General features: G+C 35.0%; 4 protein-coding genes across 4 annotated transcripts; 2 read left to right on the top strand and 2 right to left on the bottom strand.

The window, feature by feature from the left end:
• Positions 1-2,326: 2,326 nt before the first annotated feature.
• On the bottom strand, positions 2,327-4,264 carry LOC125057097 (protein AATF). Its single transcript, XM_047660572.1, has 2 exons — positions 3,403-4,264; positions 2,327-3,224 (listed from the first exon to the last, which is right to left on the bottom strand). The coding sequence occupies exons 1-2, from the start codon at positions 4,137-4,139 to the stop codon at positions 2,357-2,359; spliced, it is 1,605 nt and encodes a 534-aa protein (XP_047516528.1). The 5' UTR covers positions 4,140-4,264; the 3' UTR covers positions 2,327-2,356.
• A 238-nt stretch (positions 4,265-4,502) lies between these two features.
• Positions 4,503-10,269, top strand: LOC125057081 (origin recognition complex subunit 1). The gene is made up of 9 exons (XM_047660549.1): positions 4,503-4,836; positions 5,008-5,248; positions 5,380-6,283; positions 6,387-6,483; positions 6,579-6,751; positions 7,012-7,109; positions 7,415-7,677; positions 8,529-8,724; positions 9,313-10,269. The coding sequence occupies exons 1-9, from the start codon at positions 4,742-4,744 to the stop codon at positions 9,577-9,579; spliced, it is 2,334 nt and encodes a 777-aa protein (XP_047516505.1). The 5' UTR covers positions 4,503-4,741; the 3' UTR covers positions 9,580-10,269.
• LOC125057089 (Bardet-Biedl syndrome 2 protein-like) lies at positions 10,263-17,959 on the bottom strand. The gene is made up of 11 exons (XM_047660562.1): positions 17,768-17,959; positions 17,528-17,702; positions 17,185-17,414; positions 16,772-16,954; positions 16,284-16,485; positions 15,867-16,111; positions 14,748-14,933; positions 14,303-14,683; positions 11,411-11,574; positions 11,013-11,161; positions 10,263-10,386 (listed from the first exon to the last, which is right to left on the bottom strand). The coding sequence occupies exons 1-11, from the start codon at positions 17,894-17,896 to the stop codon at positions 10,286-10,288; spliced, it is 2,145 nt and encodes a 714-aa protein (XP_047516518.1). The 5' UTR covers positions 17,897-17,959; the 3' UTR covers positions 10,263-10,285.
• Positions 13,083-14,248, top strand: LOC125057106 (SUMO-activating enzyme subunit 1). The gene has a single exon (XM_047660584.1). It carries the CDS (start codon positions 13,173-13,175, stop codon positions 14,190-14,192), a length of 1,020 nt encoding a protein of 339 aa, XP_047516540.1. The 5' UTR covers positions 13,083-13,172; the 3' UTR covers positions 14,193-14,248.
• Positions 17,960-18,600: the final 641 nt, after the last annotated feature.

The raw sequence follows: 18,600 nt of genomic DNA, 5'->3' as shown, positions 1-18,600 counted from the left end.
ATAATGTTTTACTCAGACATTTATTTATAAATTTGTGACTTGCACGGCGACATGGTGTACCATAAATAAATCACATTTCTTTAACGACGTTAGTAAATTAATAACTATGCACGATATTTTCAGCTTTCTCTATTTACATACTTAGTATGCTGCTACTTGCCCGATCTGAAAGATGTTATCATAATGCATTAAAACTATTCACTTACAGCACACTTGGTACTATTTACGCGCTTCCTATTATTCAAATAAAGAAATACGGTAGTAACATCCTATATCTAATGTAAATGCGCCTTAAAAGAAGTCATTATTCAGATATTTAGAAAATTCTAGATTAGACTAGATTGACTCAGGTCAACAGGTTTCTTCAAAGATAATTAATGGTCCCACGGTGACTTCGCATGATGATCATTATATAATAGCTGCTGCCCACCAGTTTAGCGTGATAAAGCGTCTAACGTAATCGTATAACAATAAAGCTAAACCTCTATCAATGAATTGCTATACATCATAAGATAAAATTTCTAATGAGAGTCAGAGATTTTTGGTAATTTACGGTGCCCAAAATTATCAAAGACCGAAAGAGAGAAAGGGTTAAATGGTATTAAATCAAAATGTATTAGTTCATATCACATCAATATTTTAAAATGTAGGTCTAAATTTACATTTACTACCAGTTCAATGGCATAAAGCGGGCAAGTCCCCAACAACAACAGGTTAAATTTTATTTAACTATTCTGTATATCTATTTAACTATTTGTTGTCTTAATTGAAACACGTCGCACTGTACAAGTGCCGTTAGGAAAAAGCGACAAAATTCAAAATCATTTATTCATATAGGTCAAAAAAGAAATATACATTAAATGCTTCTAATTTTACATTTAATGCCAGTTCTCAAATCAAGGGACGGAAGAGAAGAACTGGCAATAATCTCTCCGCCACTCTTTTTAATCGCCAAGTTTTTTGTTTTACACAACCTTTGTGGAGCTGCAACCCTTACACCATGTTCCACGTGACATCTTAAGTAATAAATAATAATAAAATATATTAAAACAAAGATTAATTGTCCTCTATCAGCAGGAGGCATGGTGAAATAGGAGCACGCACTTACATTCTCTTGGGAACAACCCGCAAATACATAATCGAAATAACTAACAAACAAAGCAACTGAATTCTATAAATAATAAACACTTCTTCAGTCTACCTATAAAATTATTTTTAGTATGTTATCGATCGTCCATCACCAGAAGATATTGTGGACAAAGTGTGCTAATGTTTAAAACTTTCTTAGAAGGATACAAATTCTAAGTTGATTTTATTCTAATATGCATTCGTTTTTTAAATACTAAACGCCTATGACCATATAATAGCAAAAACTGTTTTAGTAGAAGCAGGTTTTACGTTGAAAGATCGCTATTATTGTTTTCATGTTTTGTATTGTCCCCGACCTATTTCTGCGGCTGTTTCATTGATTACTTCTTAGGGTCTTTGCTTCGATTCCAAAAAATAATAATTGTATCATATTGGTAGATAGATACTATCTACTAATGTTATAAAAATTGTCGGGAAAATAAGGGAATCCAAATTGCATCCATCAAGTCACGTCAATACTCCCTGTTTATGACACATTATTAATAAAACTAACGCAATAATGACGAAAGATGTTATCGGAAGTCATAAAATTAATGTTTTGATACAGCTAGTTACTACATCCATAGTCAAAAGATATTAATACATAGTTATTTCCTAGACCGTTATTTGTTTTTAGATTTGATTGGGTTTGTACAGTGTTGGTTAGAACGATTGGACTATAATTTCTATATTTTCAATTCTATATTCAACTGATGCAGGACTGCATGGAAATCTTTTTCGGCAAACGAAAAATAATTCAGACGGCTCAGACTAGGAATCGAACCCAGATCGTTTGGTTACGCGCCAAGACTATCCAAGACTCGTACCTGAAAAACCAGCTGTTTAATTATTGCAGTCGAGATAAATTACCCAGATACTGACTACAGCGCCATCTTGTGGGCTGATTTGTGAATCTAAACCATCCAGGGCGCCACCCAACCTCATAAAAAAAATCATTAAAATCAGTCCAGCCATTTAAGAGGAGTTCAGGTATATATAAGGATAATGATACAGCAAAAACTAAGTAATAATCTATTCTTGATTCAATAGTAAGTTAAAAATACTTTGCCTATTAATGAGTTTGTTTTAAATCGTGATTGTCCAGTTAGAATATATAGCAAATACTTAACATTATTACAATTTTGAGTCTTCTTATTATTGGTAATTGCTTCATAGGTAATAAAAGAAACAAACAAAAAATAGTTAAATAAGAAAAATAAAGTCAATCTCATTTATTATTATCTAAATCAACATTTAGCCCAACATTGTTATGTTCAAACAATTTACCAAACAGTGAACTATATAATTCATTAGTACTTTCATCATTCCACTTCGTCCCTTTCTCCGATGCCATATAACTGACCAATGGGTTATGTACAACATATTTGATCTTTCTCCCCTTAGTAGCTTTTGTGTCCACCTTTCTTTTCATTTTACTTCTCATTTGCTGCAACGATATCCACTGACGACTTAACTGTACAGGATCTGTAATATCAGCTGATTTACATTCAATCAATTCTCTTAAAAGTTGATGGTAGAAATCACTGTCATCAAATATTTCTGTAATGTATTCATCATCATCTTTTCTATTTTTAGTTGAAGGGTTTATTTCAGACACTTCTTTGGATTCTTCTTTCTTATAGCCAATGATTTCATATTCAGATCGCTTAAGCTGGGTTCTCTTAATAAGTTTTTCTCGATCAGAGAGAATGAAAGATATCTGTTGAAGGATAGTATTTGTCGGTGCAGTTTTGATATTTGCCGCTGTGGCAATTCTAGTCTTTTCATTCCATTTTTGTATGGTGGAATCTCTAAATTGCTTGAATTGCTTATGAGCAGTTACAATCTCCTTTTCAAAGTCCTCAAGTTTACGTTTTTTAGGTACCTTTTTCATTATTGTTTCATTTATTTTATTATTACCAATAGATTTTTCTGATTCTGTGTCTGATGGAATTTCTTCATTATCTGTATCACTTGGAATTTCTTCATCACTCTCTTCATTCTTTTGTTTTCCATTAGTGACCTGCTTTGCATTAGCAGATAAAGCTTTCGTTTCAGGAAATTTGCTTAGCATTAAATTCTGAAGTGTTATAAATCTGAAAAGATCAAAAAGGGTTAAACTTTTAAGAATTACGTTTATGTTTTAACTTTAAAGTATAAAAAAATTATTAGATTAAGAACAATCTTACAAAATTTGTTATAGCTATATAATAAGTATTCATGAACAGTAGAGGATTATTGCCTAAACAAGTAAAAAAGATATTCATAACTTACTTTTCTAAGAGAGTTGAAACGTTTCTAATTGTTGCATTGCTCTCCTCAACAAAATCATTTTTATTCTTCATCTTTTCATATATATCATTCATTGGCATCATATTAGCAGTATTTATGCATCGTTGTAGATGTATCCTCATTTCCAAAAGTCCTTCCCATAACAATAATTGGTTCCTTACACATATGCCTTTCTTTGCTTCCTCTGAAACATCCTGTTTTTTAATGTGCTCAAAACTTTCTTTCATGGGCTCTTCAAGTTGACTTATATCATATCCTTCTCCTCCATCATCGTCATTATCAGAACCGTCATCAGTCCCACTATTAGAAGGTTCTGCATCGGAATCACTTTGCAGTTGTTTTTGAAACTTTGTTATGCTGTAATCATCACTTTCATCTCCTTCATCTGACGGCTGTTTACTGTGCTCATTACTTCCATGGATGTCGTTTTCACTATCTTCCACAGAGTCTTCCGCTTCATCTTCACTATCCTTCTTTGACACCACTTCACCTTCATATTTTTTACTTATATCGCTAAGTAAGTTAATGTTTTGCTTCCTAAAGTCACTAATAGTAGCGTCATCTTCGTCTGAAGAATTATAATCAACACGTGAAACCGTATTAGGTTTCGATCCGAATATGTGATCATCTTCAATATCCGCTCGTGGTTTTAAAGTTAAGGAATCTGCTATTTTATCGGATAATGTCTGTTTTGAAGGTTTTTTTATTTTATATTTCATGGTTTTCTTTTATTTTCCACGTAATATCCTGCAATGTGAATTTTAGGTAATATTTTTATTTCTAAATTCTAATGAATCTAATTTTCAACCATAAGTATTTGACACGAGCTTACAACGTGCTTCTGACGTTCCAACTTCGAGTTATATGACAATGACATACCATTGACTGAAATCATTTATTAGAAGTAATTAAAGTCGACGTAAAAAGAAGTTATACTAATATATTACTTATATAAACACTGGGTAGAAAACTGAAAGAATCATGAAAAACAATAATAAAAATAAAATCACTATAAACAGAATTAATAGAATGGTCGTTTTGTTTAGTTTTGTCAGTTGTCAAACATCATACGACAATAACTGTGGTCTGTGATGCAAATAAGGTTTTTAGGCGCGAAAAATGACAAAAAGTCAAAATGAAAATTCAAAATATTTATAACAATTAACAATGTGCAGGCTCACTGCAGGCCAAGAAAGAAAAAAAAAGAAAACAATTAACAATATTCGCTCATCAGATAAACTAATAATTTTCAGGCTTAGGTAGACTTATCCAGCCGATCATAATAAGTATAGTTTATTGTAACGACAAATACAGAAGCACTATGCCTAAAGGACGAGATACTACAAAGTCCGTAACTTGGTTAAGTGAAGAAATATCCAACCAATATAATTTCTCAACCACATTTCATTATTACAAGTAAGCAGTATAAATGTTTATTATTTATGGTATTCAAAAGATGCCTACTTTAACGTTAAGAAAACTAGTATAATGGTCTGATCAGAACATATGAGTGTTTCTAGTGAGGGACAGCTAAACGTTGATTAATAAATTTAAGCTGAGCATAATTATAATTTTGTCTATTTGCAGAAAATTTCAATTCAAAGAAATAATTGCTGAAGTAGGCGACTATGTATTAGTGTCAAATGCTGATTCTGCAGAACCTGATACTGAAGAAGGCTGTGATGCAGCTAAAATACTTGCATTATATGAAGATAAATACAATAAAAATGATCCATTTAGAGCAAAAGTTCAGTGGTATTCAAAACCTAGTGATTTGCCTAAAGGTTGTTTGAATAGTCAAGTATCTATGGACTTTTCTGAAAAAGAGGTAAATATGTGTCAATATTAATTTATACTTTCTTATTATTAATATCTTATGTATTATGTTAAAATTTAATTGTGAGTGCATTTTGAAATAATAAAATAATACTCATAAACTGAATGCTATAATATTTTTAGGTTGTGGAGGATCACCGTCCTTTTGACACAGATGTGTCTATAGAAACATTCTTTAAGGAATGCCACATCAACACTACTTTTACCAGTGACAATCAAATAAGTTCCAGAAAACCTTTTCATTACATTTGCAGATATAGGCTTATACCAATCACTAAGAGAAAAGTTAGATTAGAACCAGTATTAGAAGAAGAAAGACATGCTTTAGAACTTTTAGTGACTCCTAAGAAAAGTACAACACCTAAAACGCCCAACAGCTTAATAAAAAAGATGAGTAGAGCAACTATTTCAGAAAGAAATTGGAGTATAAGTAAAAATGATGGCACAAAACTGTTGCTTAAAAGAGCTATATTATCTGATAAAAATGATAAAGAACCTTGTAAAACTTCAGAAAGTTACTCTCCTGCCATTGAGAAAACTATAAATGTTTCACAAAATTATAGCGAGATTGAGGAAATTCAGTTACTGAAATTAAAAGAAAACTCTGATGGAGAACTTCCAACACTAATAATTAGAAAACATATACCAACAACACCTAAACGAAAAATTCCTATACAACAGTCTCCATCAAGAAATACAATACATTTGACACCTAAGAAAAATTTGATTTTTGAAGAAGAAAAATGTTATGCAACTCGATCTGGTAGAAAGACTAAAAACCCTGTATCATATTGTGAATCTGAAGTATCCCCTGTAAAAAAAACTCCTCAAAGGAGTCGTAAGGTGTTAGACACGAGTGATGACTTTTCAATGACCCCAAGAACTCCGAGATCTTCAAGGACACCGAGAGTATCCAAAACTCCTAGAACTTCACTGGCAAAAACTCCAAAAACTGTTAGAAGAATTTTAACTAGTGAATTGACTCCCACACTCCATTCAAGGGCTCATTCTGTTGGAAACATTGATGGTAATTATTAAAACCTAACCTTGACGGCTTAGATGTTTTAGGCGAAGTTTGTTTAGTTTAGTTTTTGGCAAAGACTGATCACCAACTTTTCTATATGTTCCAGATTTCACAAAGGACAATAGTTCTCTACCGGGAAGAGAAGTTCAGCTGGATGAAATACTAGCTTTTGTAAGATCAAAATTACTAAATAATTTGAGTGGGTGAGTTATATTTTTCATAAGCTGTTTAAATCATGTAATAAATTTAAGCTATGATATAAATATATCATTATTTGATTGTTCAATCAATTCTTTAGATGCATGTACATATCGGGAGTGCCGGGAACCGGTAAGACGGCTACCGTTAACACAGCTTTAAAGATTCTGAAAGAGGAAGTAGATCTACCCGAGTTTCAGCTCGTAGAGGTTAATGGAATGCGAATAGCTGAGCCCCGACAGGCTTATGTACAGATCTATAAACAGCTGACAGGTTGGTTTTAGGCAAACATTGAAGTCTTTCATTCTTAGAACTATTGCAAAACATCCATATTTTCCATTTATTGTTATAAAACAGTATTGCATGTTTGCAAGTGTGTCACTATAATTCTTGATCTTATTCCATTTATATTCACAGATATTTTTTTTAAATATATTTCCTAAACAATCCCATCAGATCTGAGGCCACAACCTCTAGATAAAGATTTGTCTATTGTTATGTACTTCAAATTGTCTCGAATTTGTTTGTTGCAGGCAAATCTGTAGTGTGGGAGCAGGCCTGTGCCCTTCTAGAGAAGCGGTTCACTAATTCCGGACCGAGAAGAGTGCCAACAGTCCTTTTGGTGGATGAGGTGTGTACTCATAGAGATTTTTTCAATAATTTAATCAATTTCTAGCGTGGTTATCATTATTATTATCACAAGTTTTAACAGCATTCGAGAGAACTTCGATCGAAATACGGCCACGCGTCGCAGACTTTACAGTTAAAATTTATTTTATTAGATTTTGAAAAAAATTCCTTTTAAATAAAATTTCTTAAACGGTATATCAGACACGAGTTTATGTATAGTACTCGATCGACCAAAGACAATTGTACTAAATCATTTGTATATTTAAAAAATAAGTTTTTACTATGTCAAAATTAAAAACCTTCCAGTTGGACGCCCTCTGCAACCGAAGGCAAGACGTGCTGTACAGTATAATGGAATGGGCGGCCCACAACACGGCACAGTTGACGGTGCTGGCCGTGGCCAACACCATGGACTTGCCCGAGAGAGCTTTGGCGGCTCGCGTGGCCTCTCGCCTGGGCTTGACCAGGCTGCCGTTCCCTCCGTACACTCATACGCAGCTGCAGTGCATCGTGGCCACTAAACTGGCTGGAGCCAACGTCACGCCGGATGCTGTTCAGCTGATTGCCAGGTGAGTTTTATTATCTAAATATATCTATATACTAGCAGACCGGCCAAGCGTTGCTGTGGCTAATGTTTTTGTTATATTACATAGTAGTTAAAGTTACATAGTTGTAGAAGAAGAACAAGAACAAGAGAAAGCAGAAATTAATGATGATTTAGATTCAGACGGAAAAAATGTCTTATTTTTTGTAATTTACACCCCTTTCATCATTTTCAACCCTTGTCAATATCTACAGTTATTCAATAGTTTCAAATTAAACAGAATAATAAAAGATCAGTAGAATAGGCCTACCGGGGAAACCACATTTAAAAAAACGCGCTAAGTACACTACCTCAAAGGTGGAGTGGAAACGTGCATATTCGACGATTACAACTCTTTCAACTTTTTGAATCGTTATATCTCAAAAACGGTGGCTCTTAGGAAAAAAAAGTATTTAGACATTTTTTATAGATAATTATCAGATCTACAATTTTTTGTCTAAAATAATTTTATGATAAAACTTACCATTTTGCTGAAAATCGCGAAAAACCCGTTTTTGTGATCTTGGACCCCGAGTAAATTTTTTTGCACGTGCCGGATCGATGAGGACTTTTCACATTTCCTTTATAATAGTGTATTGAACAATCCTACCAATATTCAGCCAAGTGGGAAATTTGTAACTTTACCCCTATTTTTTTGTCTAATTTGACCGGATTATTAAGATAAGATTACAGTTTACAATGAAAAACTCGTTGCCTATTTCCGAAATTAAAATAGGAAAAAAAATATTTCTTAATAATGTAATTTCTATGTGAGAATAGTTATTCTAAATATATATATGTAACTTTTCGGAACACTGTTTTGAACACTGCCTTCAGGAAAGTAGCCGCAGTATCGGGCGATGCGCGTCGGGCCATAGCACTATGTACACGCGCCTTAGAACTGGCGGAGGGACAGGCCGGCCTCCCGGAAGTTCAGAAGGCTCTCAACGAGGCGGCTTCCAGTGCCACAGTCAGAGCTATCGGATTTTGTTCACAGGCTGAAAAATTAATGCTCAGGGCCGTGGCTGCCGAGGTAACTATTCTTACACTTCTATTTTAGGGGCCGTTCAAGTATTACGTGAGCACTATAGGGGGCAGGGGGTCTTTGATTTTATTATCTGGTGATTACGTATTACCCACACGAGGCCTCCTGGTATATGGACGGATAAAAAATAAAAATAATTGAATAATTTTTCTTGAATTATCACTATTTTGTGTGAATACAAAGAAGTAAAATGAAATCTACAATTTAATTGATCAATTTACTTTTCGGGACGGACTTAACGGGACAATGAGCGTAACGGGACAATGAGTCATGTTTTTTTTGTTCGTACAGCTGGCGTTCATCGATTTATTAGACGATGTCTGTGTATATGACGATGTTCCTATCAAAACATTATTACGCTCCCCGTTTATATTGGAATTAATCTGTATTTGTAACGAAAAATTACTTTAATTTTTTTTATAAATATTTATTTTACAAATAGATGGTATGTGTTCTGTGCCTTATATAAGGTATTTTTATATTATTATTATTATTATTAATTGTTGTATACCTGCAATAATGTATAGTTGACGCGTGAACCTCTAAGCTACTGAGGCTAAAGATCATATATTTCAGGTGGAACGTACAGGCTCAGACGAGACAACATTGTCCAAAGCGTTAGCGACCGCCGCTGCGATAGTGGCGCTGGACGGGAGGCCGTATCGGTGCGCTACGAGCATACGAGCCCCGACTCCAGCTCAAGCACAAGCCATATGCGCAAGATTAGCAGCACTCAAACTCCTCCTGCTGGAACCGAAGCCGTCGGAGCCGAGACTCCTATTGAACATCAGCACTTCCGATGTGTACTATGCCACTAAATGTAATATTAGGATGGATGCATAAATGTTTACATTGAACACTTGCTAATATTTTCCTATGCGGTATGTGTGGAACTAATTTATTTTTACTTTTAAGTTGTTGCAGAACTAGTTACAAACGGATATAATTTTACGTAACTCTTACACTCTGATTTTCAATTCCGTAGATTTCTGACAGCTATAATTTTTTGACATGTCAGTGATGGCAAACCTTTTTGGCCGGGCACATTTTTCAATTTCAATACGAGTCTGAACATCTGAGTCTATACATACATTTTACTGTTAGTTAATGTACCCATTTTAAAAGTGTTTAATGGCGAGTGGTTATTACGTTCCTTTTTATCACAAACAGTAAAAAACGCACAAGTAAAGATAACATTATATTTTTTTTAAAGGTTTACTAAACCTGGAATTAGTAGTACGCAATGATGCCAGCTAAAGAATAAAATAAAGTAATTAAATTTAATTTGATATAAAAAATTCCAAAAACTTACAGTTGTATTTAGACTTATGAGTTAAATTTGACTATAAGAAAATTGTTCTATTTTGAGAATTCATAACTGATGTATCATAACTACTTTTAGTGAATAATAAGTGCCTTTGTTATTGATAGATTAAAAGAAAAATGCCTCCAAAGTACAATTTAGTTGACATATCATAGACATTGTTATTTATAAGACGTAAACTAATAGCTTGATTAAACATTTGAACTATCTTTGTGGTATTATTAATTAAGAATCTCCAACACGCAATATTTTAATAAGTGCCTCTGTATTATTATCTTGAACAGCTTTTCTGCACGCCGTTACAACCGCTTTTCCGTATTTACCAACTGAAATGCATAAGTACGTTTTAACAGCGAAACTGCTGAATTAAAAAATGTATCCGTGACGCTACAACCTTTTTAGGTCTCATTCTGTATCTGTTTCATGATCATTTGTCAATCCAATAGTTAAGTAAGTGATCAGCCTGCTGTGCCTAACTCGACTAAGGCAAGGCCGTTTCCTCATGATGTTTCCCTTCACCTTTTGACCGATTGAAATGAAAAAAATTATATTCATTTGTTATCGAACCATCAGCCGGGAATCGAACTTCCGAACTCAAGAATGAGAGTCGCACGCAGAAGCCACTAAACCAACACTGCATTTTTAGATAAGGAAATCGATTTATCGTAATAATACATCAGATTCGATTCCTGACGACTATTTATACATATAGGTACATATATTACTAACAGAAACACACAAAATAACAATACTCAAAGAAAAAATAAAATATAATGAGGGATATAAAAATTTTCACTTTTCCCTTCGGTTCGTTGCAACAACACAAATAACACTTCTCAGACAAGATAAATTAAAATGACACGTACATATTTGTAACTCAACTTCAGTTAAATCGGTAGCCCTTTCAAGTCTATTAAATTCATAATTTAAATGACATTTTAAGCTCACTTACCACGAAGCCTCGCCGCTTGTTGGAGTATACCATGAAGGTTTTTTAAAGAGGTTACTGTTTGTTCCTGTGATGATCGTCGCACGTGACATCCAATTAGTAATTCGTCATTAAGTAGCATAACTTCTTTATATCGATTTAACATTTCTTTTCTAAAACAAAAAAATTAATAACCGACGTTTCTAAAGTACATGATTTAATATTACGCTAAAACTTTATATTAACGGAACCTAGATTTTTAAAATTCTCGTAGAAAGGTTGTTTGGCGAGGAATTTGACTCTCGTACCTTTCTAAATTAAATTACTTTTCTAAATATGTGCGTGGAAGAACGAAGCTCGTAGAATATATAAACACACGTTACGATTAAATCAAACACTAAGAAGAAAAATTATATTATTACATGTCATAAGAGGCAGCATCTATAGCAGCCGGCAATAAAGCTGTTATCATTTGAGCTTTCTCAGCGCTTTCAGCTGCCAACCGCGACCTTGTTTCACCGTGCTCGTTCGCATTAAACATTTCAGCCCATAACTTTTCCTCTGCGACCGGAAAGTGTGCGCATGTCTGTAAAAAAGCTTTAGATTAACACCTTTTTTTATTGAACATGGAGCAAACGGGCAGAAGGACCCTTAGTCGGCCTGTTTCAGAAATACTTCAGCGGGTAGCTGGTTTCACATAGTGGTGGCATGCAAAAACTACTTTAAACGACACTCAGATGTGTAACGAAAGATGTTGAGGTGATACGAGTGGTATTTTCGTATTGTGCCTCGACGTCCGATGATGAAAGTCAGGCTATTACCCAGAGCAACTCCTCTGAACACCCACCATAGTAAATGCGGTAGAAGATGCAGAGAGACCCCACATCTCTACGCAACGCCAAGCTCTTCGGAAAGTAAATGGTTATCGACGATTCAAACGGCTCTTGAGCTGTTGAGCGCCCTTGCCATGCTGAGCACACCAAGCACCTTGGAGGCTAATTTAGCCTTTCCTTCCAAACGACCGTGAGCCTGAACGTCGTTTGCTATGTCAACTCCCAATATTCCGATGTGGCTTTAACGAGGGTGTCTTCGAAGAGAGGAGTACCTAATAACAAAGGCAAAGACAATGTTAAGTCGACCCCAGTTCGAGACTCCACTTATCAGAACTTCAGACACAAGTTTGTTCCGATACTGATCATTGATCAACAACCGTCCGACAAATATCTCCACAGCCCGTGTGAAGAGTATCCCCAGTGTAGTGCATGCTCCATCTACACTACATTTATACCCCGATCATCAGTGAAGCTGGAAAACCAATTGCATAATTTCTCTGAGAACCGGTAGGTAGCTTTTAAAGAAGTTCTCTGTGCCAAACCCAATCGAAGGCTGTCGCTATGTCGTTATAGCTGGTTATAGCTGAAGTACGCAGCAAAATTGGAGAGATAGATGCCTTCAGGCCCGCTCGACTTATGAATGTCCAAGAAAGATAAGAAATTTACGGACAGCACGTTGCCGCAATATGTTTTACGGCATCAATGTATCACACTGCGAAATGGTGAGTAGTGCCCTTTCTTGGTCATCCAAAGTCGGCTTTCACCTTCGTGGTATAGGCCAGTCAGCTAGCCAGTCATCCTCCCCGTGCAGAAGTGGAACGGAGGGCTGACAGGTATTCCCTTTGGCGAATAGGCTTTGGCGAGAGACCAGAAGGATCGAGTCCCCGAAGGGCGGCTTCCATCTCTCGCCAAATCTAGCAATGTGCTTAGACTTTGCCCAAGCAATCTCCTGTTTGATGGACCTGGAGGCAGTCATAAGCATTTGCATATTGTTCGAATTAGCATGATAAAGACCTTAAGACGAGTCGATGGAGTATAAGTGGTTGGTAGACATAGTTCTCTGGATATAAGGTCAGCAGACCAACTAAGATTTTTTGTAAACATCTAGATGTGTAATTACGAAGACCGTGATTTAAAATATAATTTAATTTTGTTTGGTTCTAGGTTTTTATGCTATTATGATATTTATAATCTGTATAAAATCAAGCATGTAACGTCAGTCGTGAGTCGTGACTGTCAAAATTCAAACAAACGTTGCTTGACATTTGACAATAAATAACAATAGCGTGGAAGCGCTCATCGACTTGTTACCGAGTTTATTTTTAACAAATATTTTTTAAACTTAACCGAAATGGTGGAAAATAATGAAATGGAGTTGTCTGAAGCTGAGGCAGAACAATATGACCGTCAAATACGTTTGTGGGGCTTAGAATCTCAAAAAAGATTACGCGCTTCTAAAGTTCTCGTGATCGGCTTGTCCGGCCTGGGTGCCGAAATTGCTAAAAACATTATACTTTCTGGAGTTAAGAGTGTGTGTCTGCTAGATAACGAGAAATTGAGAGAAACTGACCAGTATTCCCAGTTTCTAGCGCCACCTGATAAAATCGGCGAAAACAGAGCTGAGGCGTCCTTATTAAGAGCTAGAGCATTGAACCCCATGGTTGATGTGACATCAGAAAAAAAAGCAGTAGATGATTTACCAGACAATTTTTTTACTGAATTTGACATAGTCTGCGCAACTGGCTTAAAACAAGAACAATTGGAACGTATTAATAATGCATGTCGAGATTGTAACAAAAAGTTCCTTTGCGGTGACGTTTGGGGTATGTTCGGCTACATGTTTACCGATTTAGTGGATCACGAATATTCTGAGGAGATAGTTCAACACAAGGCTGTTAAACGAGGTCCAGATGATTCTGAGAAGAATGCTCGTGAAACAGTTACAATCACTGTAAAACGACGTGCAATATATGTACCACTACAGAATGCATTATCTGCTGATTGGTCCAAACCGGAACTACGATCAAGACTACGTCGTGGAGATCCCTCCTACTTTGTGATGAAAATTCTCTTACGCTTCCGCGATGAATATAATAGGAACCCTGATCCTGCTAAACGTAAAGCTGACACTGAGATTATCTTCAAAATGAGAAATGATCTTGTTAAAGAGTTAAACCTTCCAGCTGGATTTGTAAGTGATGAAATATTGACTGATGTATTTGGAATTGTGTCTGGTGCAGCAGCAGTTATGGGTGGAGTCATTGGGCAAGAGATAGTAAAAGCAGTGAGTCAAAGGGAGCCTCCACACAACAACATGTTTTTCTTCAATCCAGTCAAGTGTGTGGGCTTTGTAGAACTGTATGGCCAGTGAGTATCTCATTTATTAAAATTGTGAACTAAGTTATAATAAATATTTAAAAAGCACAACTTTTGTTTTATATTTTGTACTATAAATGGAATTTGAGAAAAATAATAGCATACCTGTAGATTGGTTAGATTTAAAAAAGTTGCTAAACTCTGTATCAGGTCTCCAGCTAATCTAATGTCATTTGTTGTTAATTTGACCTGACCATCCACACTAAAGTTCATCTGTAAATTACTTTTACCGCGAAGACAGATGAAATTTAGATTAATATCTTTGGCTTCCTCATTTGCTATTTCAATATCTTGCTCTAAGAGGAAGTTTTGGTTTATCCAAATATAAATCCTCTGAACTCTTTCTGTGATGTGAAATGTTACATTTCCTTCTATTTTTTGTTTTTGGATAGAGGCATCTATCAACTTATACATTGAAAAGCGTGGTAGGTGTTTTGTCAATTCAAAAATATGGAACTGTTCACTATCAGGATAGCCAATCAGCGCCTAAAAACAACGAAATAATTTCAACTCCTTGAATTTGTATTTAATAACCAAAAACAGTCCTCACCTTTATATGAACATCAATTGGTACATCTCTTGGTGGTCTGAGTGGTATAAAGAGTATAGGGCGTAGCTGCCCACGTGAAGGATGACAAGCTAAAGTTTCACCAGTTTCAAAAACACCTTCAGCTAAAATGAGGGCTGCTCGCACTATGGTTTCATTGTTTGTTGAAATTGCAAGCTGTATGCATCCCTAAGTCAGAGAATGGTTCATAATTAAACATCAACCACAAGATATTACTAACTTCTAGATGATTAGTCAACAAGAGTTAGTGCATGTTACTGTTAATTGCTAAACAGTGGTAAGTATAAAAAAGAAGACAAGAATATAGTGTTCTTCTCTTATTAAACTCTGTAAGTTGTTTGGACACATTCTTATGTTTAAAAATTAGGTTAGACTTAAATTACTTATTAGTACAGTTAGCCCCACTTAACACAATGTGGAGACTTGAGAGAAGCTAACCCAATTTGAACATAATCAAACATCTCTGCAGGAAGCATAAAGCGCAACGATCTCACTAAATTTATATAGAAAAAGCTTTATTAAAATTTTTAATTTTAATTTCAGTTTTTACATGTTTTGAAAATTCAACAATTTTCAAATTGAACAATACAATTTTTAATATTATAAATTATGTATGTTACATAGCAGCAGAGCAGTGTTGGCCTAGCGGCTTCAGCGTGCGGCTCTCATACCTGAGGTCGGTAGCTTCGATCCCCGGCTGTGCACCAATGGACTTTCTTTCTATGTGTGCATTTAACATTTGCTCGAACGGTGAAGGAAAACTACGTGAGGAAACCGACATGTCTTAGACCCAAAAAGTGTGTCAGGCACTGGAGGCTGATCACCTACTTGCCTATTAGATTTAAAAATAATCATGAAACAGATGCAGAAATCTGAGGCCAAGACCTAAAGAGGTTGTAGCGCCACTGATTTATTTTATGTTACATAGCAGAGGCATAACAATTTTAGAAAGGCTACGGTTAGCACAAATAATGTTGGGTAACACTAGTCTAGATTATAATGTTTTATGTCTCAGTGAAGACTTTTATAAAAAAAAAAATTAACATCAGTCACAACATATACGTACGTACGTGTAATAACACTTCAAGAAAAAATATTTACTTCATCACAATCTGTAGTTACAGCAACTTGAAGTCTTGTATTGGTAGGCATGGCTGATGATGGTCTATGTCCTAAATCTGCATTAGAGTTGTCCATTGCAGCATTTGCTTCATAATGTTGGAGTTCAACCATCAAGGCTTGCTTCTTGTTCATCAACTCAGTTATAGCAAGACGATCTTCCTCCGTTGCATATTTTTTGGTAATATTAAAACCTGTGCTTTCTTGGTGGGGAGGGTAACCTAATACTGTTGGAAAGTGTTTTTACTTATTACTGCAGATGAAGTAATGTGCAATACAAAATCCATACCAATAGTTATTAAAAAAAAGAAAATACTGGATATAAATTTAAGGCAAATACGTGCATTTAGGTCGGCAATATAATATATATAATATATATATATTTATACCAATTTATACCTTCACCCCTATCAGAAACGCAAACTAAATCTGGAACGCCAAGTGAGCGATAATCTGCGAGCAACATTCCTGCAGAATTAGATCGAAGTTGAACTCTTCTCACAACCCGGCCGGTACCATCTCGCCAGTCCACACGACCATTAGTCCAACAACATGCAAGCCACTCGCCAGAGCTTTGCAGGGATACTGCATTTTGTTTTGACTGAAATCATACTATATACTGTCATGTAATGTAATCTGCTATCATGTTATATACTGTTCGTGTGTTTTGCGTCTTATACATTTAAATTAACCGTTCTAGCTCAAACTAATTGTTGTTTTTTCTATTTTTCTCAACAAACAAATATGATATAATACTTCTGTGGCCTCAGCAACCCAGGCCATTCCAATAAAACTTATTAAATAAAGAAATGCGTCAGCTATATATAAAACAACAATTCCAATTAGAAATTGCCAAAGTTACAAACACAAGCTTGCAACGTTTTTACCTTCACTCTCCATAAACGTATTCCTTCTTCATAAACTCCTATAGTACCGTTTTCAAGACCATAGGCAAAGCGAACATCTGATATTGGAGATAAACAGAGAACCGAGCCGGTTTCAGGAAGTTCCACCATAAATTGATTGTTTTTCATAACCCTTATAAATGAATCTTCACAACCTATTAGAAGCTGTAAAGAAAAAAATCTAGAAACATTTAGATAATAGGTTTTATCACTTATCGCACCAAAACGTATCCCTTATTATCCTACAGATCGTAGTTCAACAGGATTTTTTATTATTTAAATGCCGGTAACATACCCGCGACCGAACGGGCATTTAGCATATAGTTTGATGTAGTTTAAATATTTGTTATAGAGTAAATGGGGCTTTAATGTCTTAAATTGTCGTAATTAGGTACCTCATTTTCTCCATCCTTATCAAAGTCGAATACGGTCACAGCAACTACCCTGCCGCTAACAACGTTCCAAAAGATTTCCTCACCTTTTCCGTTCAGACCTATCACGGAACTGTTCCCACCCACGACAGCTAACATTTCACTGCTTTTACCAACTCTAACTGTATTTATAACGTTTACGCCATCTGGCATTTCTTTGAAGAACAAGTCAGTGTTTTCATGAACGTCGTAGGCTGGAAATCGTGTGTAAAGAAAGAATAATGTAAGAACTTCAATTTACGATACAAATTTAATAAGAATTTTGATATTATTGAGAGCAATTTTTAACAATCGTGTGATTTCATACCCAATATTTGAGTAGGCGAACCAATAAGTAGCATGTCTCTGGTACAGTCATCTTTAAGTGGTCCAGCAGCAAGTGCTTTAACAGCTTGGCTAAGGTTAAGCTCAGAAACCTCAGCATGTGCCTCTGATCGCTGTGCACGACCGCCAACAAGGCCATGAGGGTGGTGTATAATGATCTAATAAAATATTTTGATGTTAGTAATAAAAATGTGACTTATTTAAGTCTCACATCTAAACACACTTTATCATATCCAGCGGATGCTGTCAAGCAAGGATGAGTTCCATCGTATTTAGCTATTATAACAACGCCAGGCGTTACTTTGTGGTTTAATTCCAACTTAAACACGGGTTGAACGGTAGATATTTGCATTTTAACTTAAAACTAATTTTGATCCTATTTGAATATTATGGCACAATCTGTTGCTATGGAAACATTACCAATACAAGCATATTCTGACAGTAAAGCAATGCCTCAATAATAGAGCACATTAGTGTGCAACATGAAAATAAGCTTATAAAGTAATTATTATTAAAAAGGCATAACTGCTGATGTTTCAGTACCACGTAAATTCAGTAGTGATGTTGAATTATATATACTATAATATTAATTATAAATTTTATACTTACATAACATACTATTGTACTAAGTTTAAGATATCGGGCATTAGTCGTGGTTCAAGAATAAAAATTTGGTGCACTTCATGATAGATTTTTTGAATACCTACCATAGTGATCCAGTCTCGGAAGATTTAGCAGATTTTTAAATGTAATTTACTACCGACCAAAAGTTTATAATAATTGCAGATATGTAGGTTAACGAATGAGAATAAATATTTAGCCGGTCACATAAATAATGATATAACTGTTATTGCTTTACATTAGTAAACCTACGTTTATTATATTATTAGAAAAATAAATCTGCAATGTTGCGAGCCGAAGATCGAAAACATGACCCCAATTAATAGCTTGAACAGCTTTGAACATCGTACAATTTAACCAAAAAGGTAGAAATATTTAATAATAATACCGTGGGAAAAAATATAAAAGCTTATAATTATTAGATTCTTTTAAAAA

The sequence above is a fragment of the Pieris napi genome, chromosome 2 (assembly GCF_905475465.1).
Source record: "Pieris napi chromosome 2, ilPieNapi1.2, whole genome shotgun sequence".
Classification (NCBI taxonomy): Eukaryota; Metazoa; Arthropoda; class Insecta; order Lepidoptera; family Pieridae; genus Pieris; species Pieris napi.
This window is presented reverse-complemented; position numbering and strand designations above follow the sequence as displayed.

Coding starts and splice junctions, on each gene's coding strand:
- LOC125057097 (XM_047660572.1), bottom strand. CDS start 4,139: ATGAAATATAAAATAAAAAAACCTTCAAAACAGACATTATCCGATAAA. Junction 3,225..3,402: donor GTTTCAACTCTCTTAGAAAA/GTAAGTTATGAA, acceptor TGATCTTTTCAG/ATTTATAACACTTCAGAATT.
- LOC125057081 (XM_047660549.1), top strand. CDS start 4,742: ATGCCTAAAGGACGAGATACTACAAAGTCCGTAACTTGGTTAAGTGAA. Junction 6,752..7,011: donor GATCTATAAACAGCTGACAG/GTTGGTTTTAGG, acceptor TGTTTGTTGCAG/GCAAATCTGTAGTGTGGGAG. Junction 7,678..8,528: donor GCTGTTCAGCTGATTGCCAG/GTGAGTTTTATT, acceptor CACTGCCTTCAG/GAAAGTAGCCGCAGTATCGG.
- LOC125057089 (XM_047660562.1), bottom strand. CDS start 17,896: ATGCAAATATCTACCGTTCAACCCGTGTTTAAGTTGGAATTAAACCAC. Junction 16,486..16,771: donor TACGTTTATGGAGAGTGAAG/GTAAAAACGTTG, acceptor GTATGATTTCAG/TCAAAACAAAATGCAGTATC. Junction 11,162..11,410: donor GATGCTGCCTCTTATGACAT/GTAATAATATAA, acceptor TTTTTGTTTTAG/AAAAGAAATGTTAAATCGAT.
- LOC125057106 (XM_047660584.1), top strand. CDS start 13,173: ATGGTGGAAAATAATGAAATGGAGTTGTCTGAAGCTGAGGCAGAACAA.